At 41.7% G+C, this 9,863-nt stretch overlaps 2 protein-coding genes across 2 annotated transcripts; both read right to left on the minus strand.

Moving 5' to 3' along the window:
• Nucleotides 1-2,146: 2,146 nt before the first annotated feature.
• On the minus strand, nt 2,147-4,460 carry LOC132994358 (tripartite motif-containing protein 16-like). The gene has a single exon (XM_061064670.1). It carries the CDS (start codon nt 4,331-4,333, stop codon nt 2,660-2,662), a length of 1,674 nt encoding a protein of 557 aa, XP_060920653.1. The 5' UTR covers nt 4,334-4,460; the 3' UTR covers nt 2,147-2,659.
• A 2,801-nt stretch (nt 4,461-7,261) lies between these two features.
• On the minus strand, nt 7,262-9,642 carry LOC132994397 (tripartite motif-containing protein 16-like). Its single transcript, XM_061064725.1, has one exon. It carries the CDS (start codon nt 9,332-9,334, stop codon nt 7,661-7,663), a length of 1,674 nt encoding a protein of 557 aa, XP_060920708.1. The 5' UTR covers nt 9,335-9,642; the 3' UTR covers nt 7,262-7,660.
• Nucleotides 9,643-9,863: the final 221 nt, after the last annotated feature.

Raw genomic sequence — 9,863 nt, forward strand, 5'->3', positions numbered from 1 at the left:
CTTCAAATCTGAGCAAACAAAAATGACTTGTGGCGTTCCCCAAGGTTCCATCCTGGGGCCTCTTCTGTTTAACCTCTACATGCTCAGATTATAAAAAACAATAAAATAAGTTATCATAACTACGCAGACGACACACAAATATATATTACAATATCGCCAGGCAACCATGGTCCCATAAAAGCACTGAGTAAATGCATAGAGCAAATCAATGAGTGGATGTGCAAAAATTTTCTCCAGCTAAACAAAGACAAAACTGAGGTTGTTGTTTTTGGAGCAAAGGAGAAGCGACTAAGAGTCAGCAATCAGCTTCAGTCAGTAAGACTTAAAACTACAGACCAGGCAAGAAATCTGGGCGTAGTGATGGACTCAGACCTCAATTTTAAAAGCCACATTAAGACAATTACAAAGTCAGCCTACTATCACCTGAAGAACATATCAAGAATTAGAGGGCTTATGTCCCAGCAGGACCTGGAAAAACTTGTCCATGCTTTTATCTTCAGTCGTCTTGATTACTGCAACAGTGTCTTTACAGGTCTGCCTAATACATCAGTCAGACAACTGCAGCTGATCCAGACGCTGCTGCTAGAGTCCTCACCAAAACCAAGAAAATGGATCACATCAGTCCAGTTCTGAGGTCTTTACACTGGATCCCAGTCTGTCAGAGAATAGACTTTAAAATCCTGTTGCTGGTTTATAAAGCGCTTAAAGGTTTAGGGCCAAAATACATTAGTGACCCCCTGATTAATTACGAACCATCCAGACCGCTCAGGTCGTCTGGGACAGGTCTGTTCTCTGTCCCCAGAGTCAGAACCAAACACGGAGAAGCAGCGTTCAGTTTCTATGCTCCTTATATCTGGATCAAACTCCCAGAAAACTGCAGGTCTGCTGAAACTCTCAGCTCTTTTAAATCGAGGTTGAAGACACACCTGTTAAACAGGTTTAATAAGATTTTGAATTTTAACTCTGCACTGTAACTTTTAACTCTTTTTATATTTTTACTTTATTTATTTCAATTAATTTCATTTGAATTATTTTTACTTGAACATATGTTCAGATTCAATAATTCCAGTGATTTAAAAAAAAAAAAGTTCTATTTTAATGTTTCTTTTCTTTCCTCTGACATGATGCTTTTGATGTCTTGTGTGAAGCACTTTGAATTGCCTTGTTGTTGAAATGTGTTATATAAATAAACTTGCCTTGCCTTGCCTTGCCTTAACCATAGCGCCCCCTTCTGCAAGGAATAAGTACTACACAATGCTCAATTTGCTCCATCTTTCATAACTATCATGACAGTGCCAACCTGAACTGTTCTACTTCAAAATTTTCTGTGATCTTCATTACGCTGCTTATCTCAGCATACCATAGTACGACTTTTACACAAATCGAACTGCACGGTCTGCTGCTTAGCCACGTTCCGCTGCTGCTGCACTCCCGCGGTCGCAACACACCCCGACATGCACAGGGGTGCGAAGGCCCTTCATCACCGCTTGCGGTTTTAATTTAGGTTTGTTTCCTTTTAATCAATCTTAAACCTCCTAACCTTTTTTTTTTGTTTAAAACAAAAACACTGAACATGAAATTATTACTACTTTGTTTTTGTGTCACCTGTAGTGTGACACCTCCTAAGAGAAGATTGGACTCATTCAGGGACAGCTTTTAATGAATGAAGATGAGAGGGAGATCACTTTCAGTGTTTTGACTTCCCATGATTCATTAAAACACACACTTAGCAGGGTTCAAAGGTTCAATCGTGCTGTTACTTCCCTGGTTGGCAGGATGAAGGCACCCTCTTGTGGTGAGCTTCAGTAGTTGTTTTTTTCTACATGAACACTTTGTCAGCTTCAGACTACATCAGTAAAGAGAGATTTAAATATGTCATATCACATTATGTCAGTTTGTTCACACAACTCACAACAACCTGTAACTCTGATGATGCATTCAGGTCACATGGGAAATATACGACAGAAAAGCTCTGCTCATTCCTCAGAGACAAAGCTGTTTCAGTGAGGAGTGTTATGTCCCCGCTCTAGAGGAACCTGAACACAACATGATGAGTGAACCCCACTCTTCCCACTCCCAAAGAAAGACAGCAAAAACAAGTAAGATTCAGATTCAGAGCAGCAGTTTAATTGTTGTGAGAAAATGGCCAATACAACAAAGCTCAGAGGACATTTTTACATCCATTTGAATATGAACATTTCTTTCTGACAAACTAATTTCTTTAAGTGTGATTTTATAGATTTTCTACAAATGTACAAAGTGGTGAGAAGAGAAAATCAACATTAAAGAAAAGTTTGCTGCTCTCTCTCTTCAGACTCATGAATCAGAACAGAAACAACAGCATATAAATGTATGAATACCAATAATCAAACATGGAGAGCGGAGAGACGTTGACATTTTTATGCAGAGAGATATCAGTTCAGGTGAACAAAAGTCATCCGGAGCAGTGAAAGAGTCCACGGCTAAACAGACACAGGAAGGAGTGTCACTTAAAGACACTCAAACATTTACAGAACAGACGAGAAGAGGTCAAAGTACCGCCCATAAAGTTTGATTGACAGGTGACGATGATCAGATCTCAGCAACAAGCATGAATAAAAATCAAGTTGAAGATTTAAAACACAGCAAGTTAAACATCTGTCTTGTTAAAAACTTCTGTCTATTTCGGTTTACACAACTCAGCAGAGTCTCCATCATAAACAAACCTGAGTCCAGCATGTAAAGGCTGAGTGAATGTGGTCTGGACTCTGTGGAGGAGAGTCATGGTTTTAGAGATGCTGTAGAAGGAGAGAATACCTGCTCTGTGATCCAGGTACACTCCTACTCTGGAGGACTGAGGACCTGAGACAGGAGTGCTGACATTGTTGTAACAAAAGTAATAACTGTTGTTGTAACAATCTAACCTCCAAGATTTGTCATTACCTCCAAACCAGCATTCATGTGAGCTCCCTGCTCTGTGGATATTCTTGTATGTGACTGCTACACAAACTCCCTCTCCTCTCCTCTCGACCTCCCAGTAACAACGTCCAGTCAGACTCTCTTTACTCAGGACCTGCCAGTATTCAGTGAATCTGTCTGGATGACTATAATAAGACTGTTCTTCACTCATAAATGTTGCTTTTCTGTTCCTCTTAGATAATAACAGTTGTGTGTGTGCTGTGTTTGGATCCAGTGTGATGTCACATGAAATTTTTAAGAACTCAGCTCTGGCATGTCGCTCTGGTCCTGACAGTAAAACATCCACTTCAGTCACTGTCTGTGAGATGTTTGTCCATTTCTCTCTCAGGACGTCCTGTAGTTTATCTCTGACTTCTGACACAGCCGCTGTCACATCCTCAAAGTACCTCAGAGGACGGATGTTGATGCTGGATGAGTGCGTAGATTTACTGAGTTGTGACAGTGAGGGGTAGTCGCGTAGAAACTGGTTGTGATCCTGTGTGTGTGACAGCTTCTTCATCTCAGCATCTTTCCTCTTCAGCTCAGTGATCTCCTGCTCCAGCTTCTCCTGAAGCTCTCTGACTCGACTCACTTCAGTTTGCTGCTGGGATCTGACCTGCTGCTTCACATCAGAGCGTCTTTTCTCCATGAGACGGATCAGCTCAGTGAAGATCTTCTCACTGTTCCTTACTGTTTTATCAGCCGAGCCATTGATAGCCTCCATCTCCTGTTGAAGCAGCTTCACATCTTTCTCTCTGTCCTGGATTCTCTGCTGGATGTTTTGTCGACTCACCTCGACCTCTCTCTGCCTCTCGGTCCTTTCTGCTGCAGCTGAGACTGTGTCATGACCTTTGTGTTTGTCCATTAAACAGAGGAGACAGATAGACTGCTGATCAGTACGACAGAATATCTTCATCACCTCATCATGACGAGAGCAGACGTTCTCCTGGAGCTTCTTGTAGGGCTCCACCAGCTTGTGTTTCTTTAATGGAGCTGCTTCAAAATGAGGCTGGAGGTGTTTGTCACAGTAAGAAGCCAAACACTGCAGACAGGACTTACAGGCCTTCAGTTTCCTCCCGGTGCAGACATCACAGGCCACATCTTCAGGTCCAGCATAGCAGTGATCAGCAGGAGCAGCATGGAGTCCAGTCTTTTTCAGCTCCTCCACTAAATCTGCTAACATGGTGTTTTTCCTCAGGTCAGGCCTCGGTATGAAGTCCTGTCTGCACTGAGGGCAGCTGTAGACTCTCTTCTCATCCTGTGTATCCCAGTGGCTTTTAATACACTTCTTGCAGTAGCTGTGTCCACAGGTAGTAGTCAACGGATCCTTCAGTAGATCCAGACAGATGGAACAGCAGAATCTCTCTCGGTCCAGTTGATTTCCTTGCTGAGCCATTTCTCCTCTCAGTAACGACTGCTAGAGTTTCACTTCCTCAGAACTGAGACTAGTTTCACCTCTGAGCTACAAAACATGCAGCTGTGCAGAGAATGTGCAGCTCTGGTTGGTTACACCCATCCTCAGAGTGTAGATCTAAGGGGAGGGAACCAGAAAGTAGAAGAGACAGAGTGCAGCAGGCTTTGTGTGAGAGCAGGAAGAAGAGGGAGGGGCAATCAAAGTATTCATTCCAGGAAGAGGAGCAGCGCTGATGAATTCAACTTTGTTTCCTCATTGACAAAAAAGCCTCGGTTAAAAGTTGCTCCATACTCCTCTCTTTTGTTTATGGCTCCATATTTCTCTGCCTCTTGTTTTCCTGTTACTGATAGTAACCTTTAAACTGCCGTGAAATCATGAAAGGTGTTTCTCACATCTGCCCTTTTTATTTAAATTATAGAAGTTGTAAATATTGAAGCATGTTGGTTACAGTCACACCATAGGACAATTTCGAGGTTTGGCTCAAAAGCGTAAAAAATCTAAAAACACAGCAGCTTTAATAACAGCAGTTTCATGTATAACAAGGTAATGTTCAACCATTTAATGCATTTTAAATAGGGCTGGGCACATTAACGCGTTATTTTCGCGTTAACTCATTAATTAATTATCACCGACAATTATTTCATCTCGCATTAACGCAGTTTTTATTATTTATTTTCTTATTGTAAAAGTCTGTTGCTCACTGGCTTTTATTTTGTAAAATTCCATCGTGAGCGAGCCTAGTATGTTGCTTACTGCTGCGGCGCTCACAGGAAAGAGGAAAGAGTGTTGCCAACTTGGCGACTTTCTCGCTAAATCTGGCGACTTTCCAAAGCCCCTTGGCGACTTTTTTTGTCAACAGCTACTAGCGACAAATCTAGCGACTTTTTCTGGTGTTATTGGAGACTTTTTTGGTGTAAGAAACTGACGTGAAAGCATGTATTGCTCTGCAGTTACTGTCCTCAATGAGCAGCGGGTGCTGCCGTGAGCCCCTCCCCCTTCCAAAAGCTCTCACAGGCTGTCAGTCTAGCCTCGCGCAGCAGACCCAGCTGCAGTCAGAGAGCAGAGAGGAGACCCACACCACTCTGCATCCAGACTGCAACGAATGCAATAAGCTTTAGTTTTGTATCTATTTGCTTTGATTACATTGTTTAAGTTGTGAAGTACATTTACAATAAAAGTGCGCTATACACTACTTTTTAATTCATTATTGGATTTTGCGTATAACAATGCGATTAATCGCGATTAATCACAGGAACTCATGCGATTAACGCGATTAAAACTTTTAATCGTTGCCCAGCCCTAATTTTAAATAATAAAAGCACAATTTATATGAATTTTCATCTCATGTGACAATGAAAAGGCCATGTCACGTCAACAACCCCTTTACTGATGTCATCTGAAGCTGACAAAAGACTCACAGAAGTTTTTTACTCATCTTCCTGAAGTAAACGTCACAACAGCAGCTTCTCAACACAAGAGGGCGCCCTCCTCTTCTTAACCGGGCATGAAGCTTACCTAACAGACAGCTAGCAGCTTCCACCTGTCACTTAAAGGGGCCCTAATTCTAATTCTACACCACTTTAGCTTACATACACAGCTTCCACTTCATCTTAGCTTAGCAGATGCCAAACAGGGTCAGACTCCAAACTATTTTTCACACTTTTTTTTAAACTGAAACAACTAAGGAGGGGGATAAGTAAGAGAGAAAGGACACCAAAGAGTTAACTATATCAAGGATCCACATAGAATAAAGTTAGTGAGCTGAGGCACAATACAAATACTCAAGTGTCCTATATAACCCTCCAATAGTCAGAAAGTATAATATTGGCCAACAAAAAACAAAAACAAGTTAAAACATAAATCATATTTATTGTTATTACTGTAAGGATATCACAGTATGATACATTATGTATTTTAATGGATTATTGTCCTCTACATCGAACATGTAAACACATTATCTGGAGAACCATGTTGACATTGGAAAGTATTTTGGACTTTTAGATATTTTTTGATTTTTTTCAAGAGGTAATCTCTTTATTTCTTCCTTCACTAATAAAACCTTGTAAAAAACAACAACAATTGAATAAAATAATAAAGAAAAAACTTGCATGTTTGTCCTGTAGTGTGACATAATGTCCTACGGTGTGACACACATAAAAGAAGCCAAAATTCACTTTTACATGATAGTATCCCAAAAAGCTGTTAAGAATCGCAATTAAGGCAAATTATTAATTTGAACTACTTAAAAATTGGTTTAAGTTTAATCAGTTTTGAAAGAAAAACAGCAAAGTTTGACTTGCATTTATTGCAAAGAATCCCATGGGTCCAACAAGTCATGATGAGAAAAATGTTTTTCTCATAATTCAAATTAAATGACACACTTACTAAGAAAATAAGTGTCTTACTATCAAGAACAATATGTCTAATGCTATTATCTGGTTATTTCTTTCTGAAATTCTTGAATGTCACACTGTAGGACAAGTTTATGGTGCAATGCAGATGAAGTGTTCAAAAATATGTTGAAGAACATTCAAAAAGTGGTGATCATTTATATTTTCTAAATATCAGACTTCCCTCAAGATTGATTTGTATAATTTTTGTACATAAATGTTTTTTTACGAAAAAACATTTCTTTACCCTTGTTTTGTCAACAACCCAAAGACAGATTAAAATATCTGGTATATCACATTATGTCACTTTGTTCACACAAGTCACAGCAACCTGTAACTCTGATGATGCATTCAGGTCACATGGGAAATATAGGATAGCAAAGCTCTGCCCATTCCTCAGAGACAAAGCTGTTTCAGTGAGGAGTGTTATGTCCCTGGTCTAGAGGAACCTGAACACAACATGATGATGAGTGACCCCCACTCTTCCCACTCCCCAAGAAAGCCAGCAACAGAAGTCAGATTCAGACTTAGAGCAGCAGTTTAATCCTTTTCAGAGATGAGAAAATGGACAAAACAACAAACAGAATGTAACTAATCAAATCCCTAATCTTCCCTGACAGAAAACAAAAAAATGACAGTTTTCTTACCTGAGCTCCTAAACACATGAAGAGAAGAAAACAAAGGAACAAACAAAAAGGCTACTCACTCCTACACTGCTGTTAAAGTTCACAGTATTAACATGTCTTACACAGAAAGGAATGTCACTTAAAGACACTCAAACATTTACAGAACAGACGAGTAGAAGCCTGTTTGATTGACAGGTGACGACGATCAGCTCTCAGCAATGAGCATGGATAAAAATGAAGTTGAAGATTTAAAACACAACAAGTTAAACATCTGTCTCATTAATGACTTCTGTCTATTTCAGTTTACACAACTCAGCAGTGGCTCCAACATAATTGAACCCGAGTCCAGCATGTAGAGGCTGAGTGAATGTGGTCTGGACTCTGTGGAGGAGAGTCATGGTTTTAGAGATGCTGTAGAAGGAGAGAATACCTGCTCTGTGATCCAGGTACAGTCCTACTCTGGAGGACTGAGGACCTGAGACAAGAGTTTGGGCTTTGTTGTACCAGAACTTATAACTGTTTTTATCACAATCTAACTCCCAAGATTTGTCGTTACGTCCAAAACCACATTCATCTGACCTCCCTGCTCTGCTGATATTCTTGTATGTGACTGCTACACAAACTCCTCTTCCTCTCCTCTCCACCTCCCAGTAACAACGTCCATTCAGACTCTCTTTACTCAGGACCTGCCGGTAATTAGTGAATCTGTCTGGGTGACTAGAATAAGACTGATGTTTACTCATTGATGTTAATTTTCTGTTCCCATCAGATAATAACAGCCCTATGTGTGCTGTGTTTGGATCCAGTGTGATGTCACATGAATATTTTAAGAACTCAGCTCTGGTCTTGGGCTCTGGTCCTGACAGTAAAACATCCACTTCAGTCACTGTCTGTGAGATGTTTGTCCATTTCTCTCTCAGGACGTCCTGTAGTTTATCTCTGACTTCTGACACAGCCGCTGTCACATCCTCAAAGTACCTCAGAGGACGGATGTTGATGCTGGATGAGTGCGTAGATTTACTGAATTGTGACAGTGAGGGGTAGTCGCGTAGAAACTGGTTGTGATCCTGTGTGTGTGACAGCTTCTTCATCTCAGCATCTTTCCTCTTCAGCTCAGTGATCTCCTGCTCCAGCTTCTCCTGAAGCTCTCTGACTCGACTCACTTCAGTTTGCTGCTGGGATCTGACCTGCTGCTTCACATCAGAGCGTCTTTTCTCCATGAGACGGATCAGCTCAGTGAAGATCTTCTCACTGTTCCCCACTGTTTTATCAGCGGAGCCATTGATAGCCTCCACCTCCTGTTGAAGCAGTTTCACATCTTTCTCTCTGTCCTGGATTCTCTGCTGGATGTTTTGTAGACTCGCCTCGAGCTCTCTCTGCCTCTCGCTCCTTTCTGCTGCAGCTGAGACTGTGTCATGACCTTTAAGTTCGTCCACAGGGCAGACATAACAGATAGACTGCTGATCAGTACGACAGAACATCTTCATCACCTCATCATGACGAGAGCAGACGTTCTCCTGGAGCCTCTTGGAGGGCACCACCAGCTTGTGTTTTGAATAAGCAGGTATTTCATAATGAGGCTGAAGATGTTTCTCACAAAATGAGATCAAACATACCAGGCAGGTCTTTTGGGCTTTCAGTTTCCTCCCGGTGCAGACATCACAGGCCACAACTTCAGGTCCAGCATAGCAGTGATCAGCACGAGCAGCTTGGAGTCCAGTCTTCTTCAGCTCCTCCACTAAATCTGCTAACATTGTGTTTTTCCTCAGGTCAGGCCTCGGTATAAAGTCCTGTCTGCACTGAGGGCAGGTGTAGACTTTCTTCTCATCCTCTGTATCCCAGTGGCTTTTAATACACTTCATGCAGTAGCTGTGTCCACAGGAAGTAGTCACCGGATCCTTTAGGAGATCCAGACAGATGGGACAGCAGATTTTCTCACGGTCCAGTTGGTTTCCTTGCTGAGCCATTTCTCCTCTCAGTGGTCGTGACCGTCAAATAGTTCCTCTTTCTCTGGACAGAAACACAGTCAGAGCTCTGATGGACAACAAACGTCTGCTCTTGTTGACTTGCTGCAGTGAATGAGGTTTTTCAGTTCCAGTAATTCACAGTATATAGTTCACACCCATCGTCATACCTGAAGGTCTGTGACGGGGAGGGAAGAGGGAAATAGTTTCATCGGGTGGAGATCACTGACAGAAGGATGGATGTTCAGGTTTGACTGCGTTCCACAAAGAGCAGCTTTTTAAAGAGACAGGGTGTGTCTCATAAACAACAAACAGTAATTATAGTTGGACTTGAGCGAGGACACTATTTCATACTATTTTTGCTAGCATGCCATGGAGTGGGTGAGACATTGTCCGAGATGCAACGCAACTTAGACAGCATCCTCCTCTCTGACACCGCCGTCAGAGAGTCCAGCTCCACCCCCACAATGTCGCTGGCCCTGCGGATCAGTTTATTGAGTCTGTTGGAGTCAGCTACCCTCAACCTGCTGCC

Source organism: Labrus mixtus, chromosome 19, assembly GCF_963584025.1.
Source record: "Labrus mixtus chromosome 19, fLabMix1.1, whole genome shotgun sequence".
Lineage (NCBI taxonomy): Eukaryota > Metazoa > Chordata > Actinopteri > Labriformes > Labridae > Labrus > Labrus mixtus.